We start from the raw sequence: 15,329 nt of genomic DNA, 5'->3' as shown, positions 1-15,329 counted from the left end.
GTTTTCTCACTCCCCCCACCCCCGCTGAGTCTGGAATTTCCCCTCCTCCATCCCACCCCCCCGAGCGAGCAGCGCCCGCAGTTTAGGGGGATCCCGCAGCGCCCCCCAACCCGCCGCCGCCAGGGGGCCCAGGTGAGGGGGGCGGGAGCTGGGACAGCGGATGCGATGGGGGGGGCTAACAGGACGGAACTTTCCAGCCCCCAAACTCCAGGGAAACTCGGGGGGCCGGGGGGGCACAACATCTCCACCTACCCCCCCAGAGAGGCAGAGGAGCGAGGATATTCGGGGCAACCCCCCCGTAACCCCCTTGGGCCCAGTGGATCTGGGGACGGACGAGGGGACCCAGAACCCCCACGTGCTCCAGCCCCCTGGGACAGACAAGATCCCCCCGCCCCCCCCCATCCCCAGCGAGGTGGGGCAGGAAACGGGGGGAGCCAGGATGGGTCACTGCACCCACCTCCGGTTCAGGGACCAGCTGACAGGCGACGGGGAACTGAGCAAAGTGGGGTGTCAGTGAGGGGCACCGGCGGGGCTGGGCTGGCAGGGGGCTACGGGTCGGGAGTGAGGGGCCCCGGCAGAGTTTGGGGGCCAGGGCTGGGCGATCGGGGGGGCTGCGGGTCGGGAGTGGGGGGCACCGGCAGAGTTTGGGGGCCAGGGCTGGGCGATCGGAGGGGCTGCGGGTCGGGAGTGGGGGGCACCGGCAGAGTTTGGGGGCCAGGGCTGGGCGATCGGGGGGGCTGCGGGTCGGGAGTGAGGGGCACCGGCAGAGTTTGGGGGCCAGGGCTGGGCGATCGGGGGGGCTGCGGGTCGGGAGTGGGGGGCACCGGCAGAGTTTGGGGGCCAGGGCTGGGCGATCGGGGGGGCTGCGGGTCGGGAGTGGGGGGCACCGGCAGAGTTTGGGGGCCAGGGCTGGGCGATCGGGGGGGCTGCGGGTCGGGAGTGGGGGGCACCGGCAGAGTTTGGGGGCCAGGGCTGGGCGATCGGGGGGGCTGCGGGTCGGGAGTGAGGGGCACCGGCAGAGTTTGGGGGCCAGGGCTGGGCGATCGGGGGGGCTGTGGGTCGGGAGTGGGGGGCAACGGCGGAGTTTGGGGGCCAGGGCTGGGCGGTCGGGGGGGGCTGTGGGTCGGGAGTGGGGGGCAACGGCGGAGTTTGGGGGCCAGGGCTGGGCGATCGGGGGGGCTGCGGGTCGGGAGTGAGGGGCACCGGCAGAGCTGGGGGGAGCTCCCCCAGAGGTGCAGATGCAGACCCCCAACTCTGCTGGCCCCCCTCCCCCGCAGCTCCTGCACCATGGGCCCGACCCAGCGCTGCCTCCTCTGTCTCAAAGTTGAGCTTTTCATCTTCAATCTGATCTTCTGGGTGAGTCTCTGCTGTGAGCGTCTCTGCAGCAGTGCCCTGGGCCTGGGGGAGGGGCTGTGGCTGGGTCCCCTGACCCCGTCCCCCCAGCTGGGTGGCTGTGGGGCGTTGGATAGTGGGCCTCTGGCTGGGTCCCCTGACCCCGTCCCCCCAGCTGGTCGCCTGTGGGGCGTGGGGCTGTGAGGCGTGGGGCTCTGGCTGGGTCCCCTGACCTCCCCCCAGCTGGGTGGCTGTGGGGCGCTGGGCGTGGGGCTGTGGGGCGCTGGGCATGGGGCTCTGGCTGGGTCCCCTGACCCCGCGCCCCCCCCAGCTGGGTGGCTGTGGGGCGCTGGGCGTGGGGCTGTGGGGTGCTGGGCGTGGGGCTCTGGCTGGGTCCCCTGACCCTGCCCCCCCCCCCAGCTGGGCGGCTGTGGGGCGCTGGGCGTGGGGCTCTGGCTGGGTCCCCTGACCCCGCGCCCCCCCCCAGCTGGGTGGCTGTGGGGCGCTGGGCGTGGAGCTGTGGGGCGCTGGGCGTGGGGCTCTGGCTGGGTCCCCTGACCCCGCGCCCCCCCCAGCTGGGTGGCTGTGGGGCGCTGGGCGTGGGGCTGTGGGGCGCTGGGCGTGGGGCTCTGGCTGGGTCCCCTGACCCCGCCCCCCCCAGCTGGGCGGCTGTGGGGCGCTGGGCGTGGGGCTCTGGCTGGGTCCCCTGACCCCGCCCCCCCCCCAGCTGGGCGGCTGTGGGGCGCTGGGCGTGGGGCTCTGGCTGGGTCCCCTGACCCCGCCCCCCCCCCAGCTGGGCGGCTGTGGGGCGCTGGGCGTGGGGCTCTGGCTGGGTCCCCTGACCCCGCGCCCCCCCCCAGCTGGGTGGCTGTGGGGCGCTGGGCGTGGGGCTCTGGCTGGGTCCCCTGACCCCGCCCCCCCCCCAGCTGGGCGGCTGTGGGGCGCTGGGCGTGGGGCTGTGGGGCGCTGGGCGTGGGGCTCTGGCTGGGTCCCCTGACCCCACGCCTCCCCCCAGCTGGGTGGCTGTGGGGCGCTGGGCATGGAGCTGTGGGGCGCTGGGCGTGGGGCTCTGGCTGGGTCCCCTGACCCCGCGCCCCCCCCAGCTGGGTGGCTGTGGGGCGCTGGGCGTGGAGCTGTGGGGCGCTGGGCGTGGGGCTCTGGCTGGGTCCCCTGACCCCGCCCCCCCCAGCTGGGCGGCTGTGGGGCGCTGGGCGTGGGGCTCTGGCTGGGTCCCCTGACCCTGCCCCCCCCAGCTGGGCGGCTGTGGGGCGCTGGGCGTGGGGCTCTGGCTGGGTCCCCTGACCCCGCGCCCCCCCCCAGCTGGGTGGCTGTGGGGCGCTGGGCGTGGAGCTGTGGGGCGCTGGGCGTGGGGCTCTGGCTGGGTCCCCTGACCCCGCGCCCCCCCCAGCTGGGTGGCTGTGGGGCGCTGGGCGTGGAGCTGTGGGGCGCTGGGCGTGGGGCTCTGGCTGGGTCCCCTGACCCCGCCCCCCCCCCAGCTGGGCGGCTGTGGGGCGCTGGGCGTGGGGCTCTGGCTGGGTCCCCTGACCCCGCCCCCCCCCCCCAGCTGGGCGGCTGTGGGGCGCTGGGCGTGGGGCTCTGGCTCGCTCTCTCGCAGGGCCGGTTCTCGGCGCTGTCGCTCTCGCTCCCGTCCCTGGGGGTCGCCGGGCTGGTGATGGCCGCCGGCGCCGTGGTGATGGCCGTGGGCTTCCTGGGCTGCCTGGGGGCTGCCACTGAGCAGCGCTGCCTCCTGCTGACGGTAGGGCTGGGGGGGTCGGGCGGGGCGGGGTGGGATGGGGGGCAGATACAGAGAGGGAGGTGTGGGTTACGGGTAGGGGGGCAGGCGGGGGGCATGGGGGGCGGATACAGAGAGGGAGGTTTGGGTTACAAGTGGGGGGGCAGGTGGGGGAGATGGGGGGCAGATACAGAGAGGGAGGTGTGGGTTACAGGTGGGGGGGCAGGTGGGGGAGATGGGGGGCAGATACAGAGAGGGAAGTGTGGGTTACAGGTGGGGAGATGGGGGGCAGATACAGAGAGGGAGGTGTGGGTTACAGGTGGGGGGGCGGGCGGGGGGGATGGGGGCAGATACAGAGAGGGAGGTGTGGGTTACGGGGGGGCAGGTGGGGGGGATGAGGGGGAGATACAAAGAGGGAGGTGTGGGTTACGGGTGGGGGGGCAGGCTGGGGGGATTCAGAGAGGGAAGCATGGGAGGGGAGAGGGCAGGCTGGGGGTCAGGACAGCCTGGGGGTATGTGGTGGGGGTGGCTTGGGGGGTACGAGGGGGAGCTGCCTGCAGGGCAGCGGCCCAAGGGGAGGGGAGGGGCGGTTTGGACAGGGGGCAGTTTGGGACCCCCCATTGCCAAGCGGGGAGGAGGATTCCCCTGGCTGTCCTGGGGGGCTCTGATCCGTCTCCCCCTCCCCCAGTTTTTCGTGGTTCTCCTCACCATCGTCCTGCTGGAGCTGAGCGGGGGCCTGGCCTTCTACGCCTGCCGGGGGCAGGTAAGGGGGTGCCCCACATCTCCCCACCCCATGCCCCTCCCCTTGTTTAATGCCCCCATACCCCACCCCGTGCCCCCCGGCCCACGTGCTCTGGGTCTCAGTTTGACAGATACGCTCAGGAGGACCTGAAATCGGGGCTGCGGCGATACGGGGCCCCCGGGGAGCCGGCGCTGACCCAGGCCTGGGACACGGTGCAGACCGAGGTGAGCCCCCCCACTCCCAGCCCTGCGCCCTGCCGGTTCCCCCCCCTCGGTGTCTGACACTCCCCTCCCCCCCCCCAGTTCCGGTGCTGCGGGGTGCAGAATTACACCGACTGGTTCGAGGTGCGAAACGGGACGGGGGTGCCCGAGTCCTGCTGCCTGGAGCACGGTGCTGCCTGCTCCGGCCTCGACGCCGCCTGGTGGAAGGAGGTGAGTGCCCCTCCCTGCCCTTAACAGCCCCCCCGAACCCACCCACACACACCCCATCCCGTCTCCCATGGCTCAGCATGGCTGGGGCACAGTGGGTGGGGTGGCTGGTCACTGTGGCTGGATAATGCCCGGGGGGAGGGTGCAGCCAGTTGCTATGGCTGGGTAATGCCCAGGGGGAGGGGTGGCTGGTCACTGTGGCCATGTAATACCTGGGAGAGGGGCAGCTGGTCACTATGGCTGGGTAACACCCAGGGGGGAGGGGTGGCTGGTCTCTGTGGCCATATAATGCCTGGGGGAGGGTGCAGCCAGTCGCTATGGCTGGGTAACGCCTGGGGGGCAGGGGGGGCTGGTCACTGTAGCTGGTCACTGTAGCTGGATGACGCCTGGGGAGAGGGTGCAGCTGGTAGCTATGGCTGGGTAACACCCAGGGGGGAGGGGTGGCTGGTCTCTGTGGCCAGATAACACCCGGGGGAGGGGCAGCTGGTCACTATGGCTGGATAATGCCCCGGTGGGTATGGCCAGGTAACCCCTTGTGGGGAGGGAGCACCTGGTCTGTACGGCTGAGTAACGTCTGGGCAGGTGGGGCCGGCCGGTCAATCTCAGGGTTGGAAGGGGGAGGGACAGCTGAGTGGTTTGAGCACTGGCCTGCTAACCCCAGGGGTGAGAGTTCAATCCTTGAGGGGCCATTTAGGGATCTGGGGCAAAAATCTGTCTGGGGATTGGTCCTGCTTTGAGCAGGGGGTTGGACTAGATGACCTGCTGAGGTCCCTTCCAACCCTGATCTTCTATGAGTCTACGAAGGGACCTCAGGAGGTATCTAGTCCCCACCCTGCTCAAAGCAGGATCAACCCCAACTAAATCCTCCCAGCTGGGGGCTTTGTCAGGCCAGGCCTTAAACACCTCTAAGGATGGAGATTCCCCCACCTCCCCACGTAACCCATTCCAGTGCGTCACCACCCTCCTAGTGACATAGTGTTTCCTAATATCCAGCCTGGACCTCGCCCACTGCAGCCTGAGACCATTGCTCCTTGTTCTGTCATCTGCTACCACTGAGAACAGCCGAGCTCCAGCCTCTTTGGAACCCCCTTTCAGGGGTTGAAAGCGGCCATCAAATCCCCCCTCACTCTTCTCTTCTGCAGACTAAACAGGCCCAGTTCCCTCAGCCTCTCCTCAGTCACGTGCTCCAGCCCCCTGATCATTTTCATTGCCCTCCGCTGGACTCTCCAATTTGTCCACATCCTCCTTGTAGTGGGGGGCCCAAAACTGGACACAGTATCCAGCTGAGGCCTCACCAACGCGGACTAGAGGGGAATGATCACGTCCCTCGATCTGCTGGCAATGCCCCGACTTATACAGCCCAAAATGCCATTAGCCTTCTTGGCAACGAGGGCAACCTGCTGACTCATATCCAGCTTCTCGTCCACTGTAACCCCAGGTCCTTTTCTGCAGAACCACTGCCTGGCCACTCGGTCCCCAGCCTGTAGCCGTGCCAGGGATTCGTCCATCCTGAGTGCAGGACTCTGCACTGGTCCTTGTTGAACCTCATCAGGTTTCTTTGGGTCCAATCTTCTAATTTGTCTAGGTCCCTCTGGATCCTATCCCACCCTCCAGCGTATCTACCTCTCCCCGCAGCTTAGCGTCACCTGCAAACTTCCCGAGGGTGCAGCCTACACCATCCACACCGAGATATCGAACAAAACCAGCCCCAGGACCGACCCTTGGGGCTCTGCCTGATCCCGGCTGCCAGCTAGACACGGAGCCGTTGATCGTTTCCCGTTGAGCCCAACGATCTAGCCAGCTCGTAGGCCATTCATGCAGCCCATACGTCTGTAACTTGCTGGCAGGTTACGGTGGGAGACGATCAAAAGCTTTGCTAAAGTCAAGGAATAACCCGTCCGCTGCTTTCCCCTCGTCCACAGAGCCAGTCAGCTCCTCAATCAGGTTGGTCAGGCGTGACTTGCCCTGGGTGAATCCACGCTGACTGTTCCCGATCACTTTCCTCTCCTCCTAGTGCTTCAGGATTGGTTCCTTGAGGACCTGCTCCATGATTTTGCCAGGGCCTGAGGTGAGGCTGACTGGCCTGTAGTTCCCCGGATCCTCCTGCTTCCCCTTTTAAAAGATGGACCTACATGAGCCTTTTCACCCGAGACCTCCCCGATCAGCTTTCCAAGATACTGGCCAATGGCTCTGCAATCACATCCGCCGACTCCTTTAGCACCCGGCCCCAGGGACTTGGGATCGTCCGGCTTTTCTAAATAGCCCCGAACCCCGTCTTTCTCCCCGGGGGCTGGTCACCTCCTCCCCAGGCCGTGCCGCCCAGCGCAGCCGTCTGGGGGCTGCCCTTGTTCGTGAAGACAGAGGCAAAAAAAGCATCGAGGACGTGAGCTTTTCCCACATCCTCTGGCACTGGGTGGCCTCCCCCATTCAGCGCGAGGCCCCCACTTTCCCTGACCCTCTTCTTGGTGCTAATGTACCTGACGAAACCCTTCTGGTTACTTGTAACATCCCCGGCCGGCTGCAGCTCCGGGTGGGATTGGGCCTCCTGGTGTCGCTCCCGCAGGCCTTTGTCCAACCTTCCCCTTCCTGTGAGCTGCTGCTCTGCGTCCAGCACCAGCGCGGCTTTCACCGAAAGCCCGGCCAGGAGCCTGCCGTGGGCACAAGTTCCTGCAACCTCACTAAGGACTCTTCCCCCGGCCTCCTGCCCCCTCGGGTTACTCCCCCAGGGGGTCCTGCCCAGCAGTTCCCAGAAGGAGTCAGGCTGCTTTTCTGAATCCAGCCGCTAAAGCCCCAGGGGATAAGGGGGCAGCTGGTCACTGTGGCCAGGTAGTGCCCAGAGGGGAGGAGACGTCTGGTCAGTCCATCTGGGTAACACCTGGGGGAAGGGGGCAGTTGGTCATTATGGCCAGGTAATGCCTGGGATGGGGAGGGGGTGCCCATCAGTCCAGCCGGGTAAGGCCCGAGGAGGGGGCGGGCAGTACAGGCAGGTAAGGCCCAGGGAGGGGCTGGTCCATACGGGTGGATAAGGCCCAAGGAGGGGGCGGTCCATACGGTTGGGTAAGATCCAGGAAGGGGCTGGTCCATACAGGTGGATAAGGCCCGAGGAGGAGGCGGTCCATATGGTTGGGTAAGGTCCAGGAAGGGGCTGGTCCATACAGGTGGATAAGGCCCGAGGAGGAGGCGGTCCGTATGGTTGGGTAAGGTCCAGGAAGGGGCTGGTCCATACAGGTGGATAAGGCCCGAGGAGGAGGCGGTCCGTATGGTTGGGTAAGGTCCAGGAAGGGGCTGGTCCATACAGGTGGATAAGGCCCGAGGAGGAGGCGGTCCGTATGGTTGGGTAAGGTCCAGGAAGGGGCTGGTCCATACAGGCAGATAAGGTCTGAGGAGGGGGCGCTCGGTACAGCCAGGTAACCCTGGGAGGGAGTGGGCAGCTGGTCCCCACAGCCAGGTAAGGGGCAAGGAGGGGGCGGTCCCTCTGGCTCAGTAAGGCCCGGGAAGGGGGTGGGCGGTATGGGTGGGTAAGTCTCAGGGAGGGGCCAGTCAGTATGGATGGATAAGGCCTGAGGAGGGTGCGGTCCATATGGCTGGATAAGGCCTGAGGAGGGAGTGGTCTATACGGCTGGGTAAGGGCCCTACGACCCATGGACGGGGTGGTCTGTACAGCCGGGTAAGGCCCGAAGAGGGGGTGGGTGGTACAGGTGGGTAAGTCCCAGGGAGGGGCCGGTCCGTATGGGCAGATAAGGCCCGAGGAGGGCCCGGTCCATATGGCTGGGTAAGGCCTGGGGGGGTGCTTGGTACGGCCCATGGAGGGGGTGGTCTATATGTCCAAGTAAGGCCTGAGTAGGGGGCGGGCCATACGGCCAGGTAATGCCCGAGGAAGGAGCGGTCCGTATCGCCTGGTAACACCCAAAGAAGGGGTGGTCCCTATGGCCCATGGAGGGGGCGGTCTGTACAGCTGGGTAACACCCGAGGAAGGGGTGGTCCCTATGGCTCATGGAGGGGGTGGTCTGTACGGCCAGGTAAGGCCCGAAGAAGGGGCGGTCGGACCTGCTCTCCGGCTCTCCCATACCAGCCAGTGCGGATTGTGACGACCAGCCGGCACCGGCCCACCCTGATCTCCAGCCCGGTGGGCGGGTGCCACCGGAGACACGCGGGATCTCGCTGTCAGGGAGGCTTTTGCCACCATCCCCCAGGCCTGGCTCGTAGCAATGTGGGGCCGGATCCTTCTGAACCAGCGACTCCCTGGAGCCCTGGCCGAGCGTTTTATGAACAACGCCATGGCGGGAAGGCGAGTTCGGCTCAGAAATCCAGCGCCCTGGGCAGTGCAGAGAACCAGCAGGTGGGGATCCCAGTGCCCGGCGCTGCCCGTGGGGCAGGATGAGCTGAGGTGACACCCGATCCCATGTTGAATGGGGGCTGGCAGCAGCATTACTGGGGGGCCAGTCTGGGGCACCGTGCTGCAGGTCAGGCCGGGGGGGGGGGGGGGGGACATGCTGGGGTAGAGGGCCGGGCCGCAGGGAGAGGGTGATCTGCGGGGTGAGCGGAGCTGCCAGCGGGATCCCGGGCCGGGTCAGGCGGGGGCCTGGCTTGGTGACCCCCCCGTTTCTGTGATTCTCCCATTCCCCAGCCCTGCTATGAGAAGGTGAAATCCTGGGTCGGCGAGAACGTCTGGGCCATGGGCATTTTCGCTGCCTGCATTGCTGTCATCCAGGTGAGGGGGTGGGCAGGCTGGGGGGAGACAGCCAGGGGGTCTAATCTGGGACAAGGGACCTGGAGGGACCCCCCAGGGAGATCCACAAAGCTCTCAGAATTGGAAAAGGGACCGAAGGTGTGTTGGGGGCCAGCCCAGCTTCTAGGTGAGGGAAGGCAAAATGCCCTGGGCAGAGCTAGCTGGGGGGGGTGGGTGGGTGGGTGCGTGCACCGGGGGGGGGGGAGTGGGGAGCATTATTCACCCATCACCTGACCCACAAACCAGGGGTCACCCGATGCCGTTAATGGGCAGCAGATTTAAGACCCCTCAGGCAGTCCCGCTTCACCCAATGCCCCGTTAACCTGTGGAACTCCCTGCCAGGGGATATTGTGATGCCCGGAGGACAGGGGGCTCAGCGAATGAGAGAGGTTCCCAGAGGTTAGGGCTAGTGCTGGCTGGTAGCCAGGACAGACAGGGACGCAGGCCCCCTGATGAATCGCCCAGGTCCCTTCGCTGCCCCCCAAGAGCCCAGCCTGCCCCCCTCCCAACCTCACCCTCCTCTTTCTCCTCCAGGTCCTGGGCCTCGTCTCCTCCATGCTGATGTACTGCCAAGTGCTGAAAGTGGAGAAATATTACCACTGACAGGGGGCGCCTGGAGTCTACCGCCCCCCAGTTCCTCTTACAGCCATTTCCCCCTCAGCCTGGCCACCCACCACCCACAGAGCAAGGGGTGCACCCCCCTTACATAGCTTGGGGGGAGTCACATCCTACAGCGGGGGGAGGCTTCAATTCCAGCCCAGCCTGAGCCCATTCTCCCCAGCCCACTAATACCCCCCTGCAGCTTAGATGCAGTGGCGGGTAGTTCCACTGGCTCAGGTGGGGCACGGAGAGCCCCCTGCCCCCCCCTGCCTGTTTGGGTCCCCCATGGCCACTTGTTAATGCAGCCTCTCCTCTCCTCAGCCCCCCTGTCCTGCTAGCCATACCCCCCTCACCCCCCTTTCTGCTATCCTGCCCCACACCCAGCACAATAAATAGTTGTGTCTGGCTCCAGCTCTGCCTTTTTTTGGAGGGGTGGGGGGGTGGAGTGTGTTTTCTGGGAGCTCACTCACCATGGGAGGTTGAGACACCCCCCCCCTCACAATCAGAGGCACCAACAGCTGAAGCTGGTAAAAGTCAGCATCTCTTTATTGGCCAACAAGGGATGGAGGGGCGGGGCTCCCCGCGCCCTGACCCACCAATCATCTTTGGACAAAAATAAAGGGGCGAGCCAGGGCCCCTGAGCATCTGGTACAAAAGAGGGAGTGGGGGGTCCGGGCCAGGGACCCACTGGGGTCAGGTACTGAGGCTGGGGGAGCCCCCACCCCACCTGAAAGCCAGCCCCTGCCTGTCCTCTCAAAGGAGGGGGCAGTCCCCCCCACCCAAAATTCGGGTGTCAGTTCAGGGGGGGTGTATAATTCTCTGCTGGAGGCTGACAGCAGAGCCCCTCCCCATGGGGGGGTTTGGGGAAGCTGCCCCTCCCCTTTCCAGGGGGGACAGCTCATGTGCAAACAGGGCCTTACAAAAAAAATCTATTAAGACACTTGGGGGAGAGGGGGGCAGCGTCCCCTGTAGTGTGTGGAGGGTGCTCCCCTCTCATTAGCTATAGTGCTGGGGGGACCGGAGGGGCTCCCCGACATCTGCTGCTGTGGGGGGGATGGAGTGCAGGAGGGACACAGGGTTCCCCCTCATCTTCCAGCAACCCTCGGGATCCTGTAGCATGAGCAGCTTAGATGCAGTGGCGGGTAGTTCCACCGGCTCACGGGGCCCCACAGAGCCTCTGTCACCGCAGGCCCGTTTGGGGGTGGTGGGGATTCCCAATGCTCTGCCATTGGGGGTGTAGTGTCCAAGGGAGGGGGCGCTGGTGGGGGGCCCCAGACTGGCGGGGCCCCTCCCCCGGCCGGGGGGGGTTGTCAATACTTTCGCTGCAGTTTCTGGAGGTCCCCGGTGTTGAGGCGGGGGCGGGGCAGGTCCCCGAACATCTCGGTGCCATCGGAGCCGCGCAGGGCCAGCGCCCGCATGCTGGCCGCAATCTTCTCCAGGTCCGGGGACGAGTGCTGGGGGGTGGGGAGGGGGAGGGGTTAGCACCCAGGGGCACCAGCCGGGGACCCCAACACTCCCCCCCCGCATCTCCCCCTGGGCTGGATTCTCCTCCCCAACCCCCACCCCCTCTTCAAAGCCTCCAGCCAGGGCCAGTGCCCCCCTGTCCCTGTACCGGGCCCCCCACCTTGGCATTCTCCTCGTCGGACGAGCGCGGCTCGGGCCCCGCCTGCTGGAAGGCCCAGACGGGCACAGAGACGGGCAGCGACTTGGCGTACTGGTGGTTGAGGGGGGCAGGCGGGGGCTGGGGGGGCGCCTCCTCGCTCAGGCTGCCGTCTGGAGAGGGAAGAAAGTTAAGAGGGGGACCCCGGACAGCACAACTGCTCCCTCCTCCTGCCCCCACCCTCGCTGGCAGGCTCCCTCCCCCATCCACCGTCATCTGGCCAGACTCCCAGTGCAACGGGGTGAGATGGGGCTGGGGTTTTAGTCAGTGAGTTTCACTGGCCTGTGTGTGCCTCAGTTTCCCTGGGTGCTGCACCAATGCTAGGTGATGGGAACTGGGGGTGTGACTTTCGCTGAGGCCCTGGGGGCAGGTGAGGCTGCCCAGCTGGGTGCAGCTGTGTGACCTGAGAGCCAGGAGGGGGATGCGGCCAGGTGACTCTGTGCCCAGGAAGTGAGACAAAGGCCAGGCAGGAGTTGCCAGGGAGGTGGGGGCCTGGGGAGGGTCGGCGTCTGGCCCAGGACTCCTGAGCTGGACTTGGCTGACAGTCCCTGATTTCTGTGCTAACGAGCTCTGCCCTACGCTGTGACCCTGTCGGTTAATAAACCTTCCATGTTACCGGCCGGCTGAGAGTCACGTCTGACTGCGGAGTTGGGGGGCAGGACCCTCTGGCTCCCCCAGGCCCCCCCAGGCGCATTCGCTGCGGGAAGCGCACGGGGGGAGGGGGATGCTGAATGCCCCCCCAGGAAGGTGGAAGCCGCATAAGCTTCTTGCCTGGGGCCAGTCTGCTCACAGAGAGGGGGCCCCCCCGAGTCCTGCCTGGCTTCCTACGGACATCGGCCTAGTGACTCCATGACACCCCCCTCAAACCTACCGTCAGTGCTCTCCGGGTCCGAATCGAAGAAGGGCTCGTAGTCCTGGCTGGGGGAGTCCTCGTCCATCACAAAGAGACCTGGGGAGCCGCAGAAGGGCCTGTGAGGAGATGCGGCCACCTCTGAGGTGGGGCGCTGGGGCTGGGTATCCGGAGACCACTTATTGGGGCTGGGTACACGGGGACCCTATGCCTGGCGGAGGAAGTGGCCCTCCCTGGGGTGGGGTGCAGGGGCTGGGTGTACAGGTCACCTTGCCCGGTGCTGAGATGCGGCCCCTCTGGGGTGGAGCGGGGGGCTGGCTATACAGGGATATCTTGCCCAGTGCTGGTATACAGGGACCCCTTGTCTGGCACCGAGACGCATCTCCCTCTGGGCTGCGGCGCGCAAGTCCCTCTGCCTGGCACCGAGACGCGTCCCCCTCTGGGGTGGGGCGCGCAGGTCCCTCCGCCTGGCACCGAGACGCGTCCCCCTCCGGGGTGGGGCGCGCAGGTCCCTCCGCCTGGCACCGAGACGCGTCCCCCTCCGGGGTGGGGCGCGCAGGTCCCTCCGCCTGGCACCGAGACGCGTCCCCCTCCGGGGTGGGGCGTGCAGGTCCCTCCGCCTGGCACCGAGACGCGTCCCCCTCCGGGGTGGGGCGCGCAGGTCCCTCCGCCTGGCACCGAGACGCGTCCCCCTCTGGGGTGGGGCGCGCAGATCCCTCCGCCTGGCACCGAGACGCGTCCCCCTCTGGGCTGGGGCGCGCAGATCCCTCCGCCTGGCACCGAGACGCGTCCCCCTCTGGGGTGGGGCGCGCAGGTCCCTCCGCCTGGCACCGAGACGCGTCCCCCTCTGGGGTGGGGCGCGCAGGTCCCTCCGCCTGGCACCGAGACGCGTCCCCCTCTGGGGTGGGGGGCGCAGGTCCCTCCGCCTGGCACCGAGACGCGTCCCCCTCTGGGCTGGGGCGCGCAGATCCCTCCGCCTGGCACCGAGATGTGGGGCACAGATAGAGAGACATCCGCCCCCCCCCCCGAATCAGGGGAATGGACTCACCCGTGGTGTCGCTGGGGGGCTGCTGCTTCCCGGGTGCCTCCACCTCCCTGGGCACGGGCATGTTTTTCTCCTCTTCCTCCTCCTCTTCCTCCTGCCCCCCCGCGGCCTCGGCCGGGGCTCCCTGGGCGCCCGCTGTCCAGTGGGGGCCGGCAGGCGGGTCCTGGGGGGGGCAGCTGCGGGAGTAGGGGCTGGAGGGGGGCCTGGGGGCGGGCGGGGGCCGGGCGGCGTAGGTAAACGCTGTGGTCTTGTGGACGACGGCGATGTCCTCCAGGTAGCGGCGGGCGGCGTCGCCCAGGGCCCCGCAGCCGTGATGGGCGTAGGCGAAGCCGCCTGGCTGTGGGGCCCGGAAAGCCGTGATCAGAACCACCTCGTTCCCCGTCCGGCGCCGGTACCGCTCGGCCTCCGCGATCAGCCCCGCCCAGCTCTCCCGGTGGTTGTCGGCCATGCCCGTCATCCTGGCCTGGGGGAGACACGCGGTGAGCGCCAGGACGCCTGGGTTCTCTCCCCCTCGGGGAGGGGAGTGGGGGGGTTGGGAGCCAGGATACCTGGGTTCCCTCCTGCCTCGGGTGGGCATGGTCAGGGGGGCAGAGCCCGGACATCTGGATTCTCTCTCTGCCAGTGAGGGGGGAGTAACGGGTGGGGCTGAATCCAGACACCTGGGTTCTCCCCCTGCCAGTGGGGGGAGGGAGTAACGGGGGGGCAGAGCCCGGATGCCTGGGTTCTCTCCCTGCCCATACGGGGGTATTGGGGGAGCGGACACCTGGGTTCTCTCCCTGGCAATGGGGGGGGGGGTATCGGGGGAGGAGCAGAGTCCAGATGCCTGGGTTCTCCCCCTGCCAGTGGGGGGAGGAAGTAATGGGGGGGGCCGGGATGCCTGGGTTCTCTCCCTGCCCATAGGGGGGTATTGGGGGGGGCGGACACCTGGGTTCTCTCCCTGGCAATGGGGGGGGGGTATTGGGGGAGGAGCAGAGTCCGGATGCCTGGGTTCTCTCCCTGCCAGTGGGGGGATATTGGGGGGGGGATACCAGAGCCCGGACGCCTGGGTTCTCTCCCTGCCCGTGCGGAGGTATCGGGGGGGGGGGCAGACAACTGGGTTCTCTCCCTGTCAAGGGGGGGTATCAGGCAAGGAGCAGAGTCCGGATGCCTGGGTTCTCTCCCTGCCAGTGAGGGGATATTGGGGGAGGGGGGCAGAGTCCGGATGCCTGGGTTCTCTCTCTGCCCGTGGGGGGGTATCGGAGGAGCAGAGCCCGGACGCCTGGGTTCTCTCCCTGCCCGGGGGGGGGGGTATCGGAGGAGGGGCCAGAGCCCGGATGGCTGGGTTCTCTCCCTGCCAGTGGGGGTATATTGGGGGAGGGCAGAGCCCGGACACCTGGGTTCTCTCCTTGCCAGTAGGAGGGCATCCGGGGGGGGGGGGGGCGCAGAGCCCGGAAGCCTGGGTTCTCTCCTCGCCAGTGGGGGGGAGGTATCGGGGGGGGGGGCAGATCCCAGACGCCTGGATTCTCTCCTTGCCAGTGGGGGGGAGGTATCGGGGGGGGCAGAGCCCGGACGCCTGGGTTCTCTCCTTGCCAGTGGCGGGGTATCGGGGGGGGGAGCAGAGCCCGGACGCCTGGGTTCTCTCCTTGCCAGTGGGGGGGGTATGGGGGGGCACAGCCCGGACGCCTGGGTTCTCTCCTTGCCAGTGGGGGGGGTATGGGGGGGCAGAGCCCGGACGCCTGGGTTCTCTCCTTGCCAGTGGGGGGGGCAGAGCCCGGACTCCTGGGTTCTCTCCTTGCCAGTGGGAGGGTATCGGGGGGGGCAGAGCCCGGACGCCTGGGTTCTCTCCTTGCCGGGGGGGGGGCCCGGACGCCTGGGTTCCCGAGGGCCCCGTTACCTGCCCCCGCCGCCTCCTGCCTCCCTGTGTCCGTCCCAGCCCCCGGGGTCACTGCGCGGCCCACGGCGGCGTCACCCCCTGACTCCTGACCTTTCACCCCGCTTTATAACCCCCTGGAGCGGCTCCGCCCCCGCCCCGCACAAGCATGGCGTCCCCCGCAGCGCCCTGCACAAACATGGCGGAGCCTTTGTTGCCCCGCACAAACATGGCGGAAGCCACCTGCCCCCTCCCTCCCTTCCCTTCTAATCCTCTCCTTCCCGCGCCCCGCACCGCGGGGGAGACCAAGGCAAACATGGCGGCCGTACAAAGGTGGAAGTCGCCGCCCGCCACTCAGGGAC

General features: G+C 67.6%; 2 protein-coding genes across 6 annotated transcripts; one reads left to right on the top strand and one right to left on the bottom strand.

Annotated features, from left to right (window-relative positions):
- On the top strand, positions 1-9,946 carry LOC127036805 (tetraspanin-4-like). Its single transcript, XM_050928034.1, has 8 exons — positions 1-132; positions 1,278-1,356; positions 2,897-3,088; positions 3,753-3,827; positions 3,929-4,030; positions 4,109-4,237; positions 8,862-8,945; positions 9,498-9,946. Exons 2-8 carry the CDS (start codon positions 1,288-1,290, stop codon positions 9,564-9,566), a joined length of 720 nt encoding a protein of 239 aa, XP_050783991.1. The 5' UTR covers positions 1-132; positions 1,278-1,287; the 3' UTR covers positions 9,567-9,946.
- On the bottom strand, positions 7,075-15,321 carry AKT1S1 (AKT1 substrate 1). 5 transcript variants are annotated; one of them, XM_050928029.1, is made up of 6 exons: positions 13,667-13,890; positions 13,122-13,581; positions 12,095-12,172; positions 11,188-11,336; positions 9,479-9,539; positions 7,075-7,109 (listed from the first exon to the last, which is right to left on the bottom strand). In XM_050928029.1, exons 1-6 carry the CDS (start codon positions 13,718-13,720, stop codon positions 7,090-7,092), a joined length of 822 nt encoding a protein of 273 aa, XP_050783986.1. In that variant the 5' UTR covers positions 13,721-13,890; the 3' UTR covers positions 7,075-7,089. The 5 variants fall into 5 exon arrangements, with proteins under 5 accessions (XP_050783986.1, XP_050783983.1, XP_050783984.1 ...); XM_050928026.1 differs by lacking the exons at positions 7,075-7,109; positions 9,479-9,539; positions 11,188-11,336 and adding exons at positions 10,087-11,017; positions 14,998-15,098 and having other exon boundaries at positions 13,667-13,738; XM_050928028.1 differs by lacking the exons at positions 7,075-7,109; positions 9,479-9,539 and adding an exon at positions 10,783-11,017 and having other exon boundaries at positions 13,667-13,884.
- Positions 15,322-15,329: the final 8 nt, after the last annotated feature.

The sequence above is a fragment of the Gopherus flavomarginatus genome, chromosome 18 (genome assembly GCF_025201925.1).
Source record: "Gopherus flavomarginatus isolate rGopFla2 chromosome 18, rGopFla2.mat.asm, whole genome shotgun sequence".
NCBI classification, from domain to species: domain Eukaryota; kingdom Metazoa; phylum Chordata; order Testudines; family Testudinidae; genus Gopherus; species Gopherus flavomarginatus.
The sequence above is the reverse complement of the archived record's forward strand: the minus strand, read 5'-3'. Positions and strand labels throughout refer to the sequence as shown.

Coding starts and splice junctions, on each gene's coding strand:
- AKT1S1 (XM_050928026.1), bottom strand. CDS start 13,720: ATGTCCGGGCTCTGCCCCCCTGACCATGCCCACCCGAGGCAGGAGGGA. Junction 13,582..13,666: donor CGAGGCAGGAGGGAACCCAG/GTATCCTGGCTC, acceptor TGTCTCCCCCAG/GCCAGGATGACGGGCATGGC. Junction 11,018..12,094: donor GGACCCGGAGAGCACTGACG/GTAGGTTTGAGG, acceptor CCCACCCCCCAG/CACTCGTCCCCGGACCTGGA.
- LOC127036805 (XM_050928034.1), top strand. CDS start 1,288: ATGGGCCCGACCCAGCGCTGCCTCCTCTGTCTCAAAGTTGAGCTTTTC. Junction 3,089..3,752: donor AGCGCTGCCTCCTGCTGACG/GTAGGGCTGGGG, acceptor CCCCTCCCCCAG/TTTTTCGTGGTTCTCCTCAC. Junction 8,946..9,497: donor CCTGCATTGCTGTCATCCAG/GTGAGGGGGTGG, acceptor TTTCTCCTCCAG/GTCCTGGGCCTCGTCTCCTC.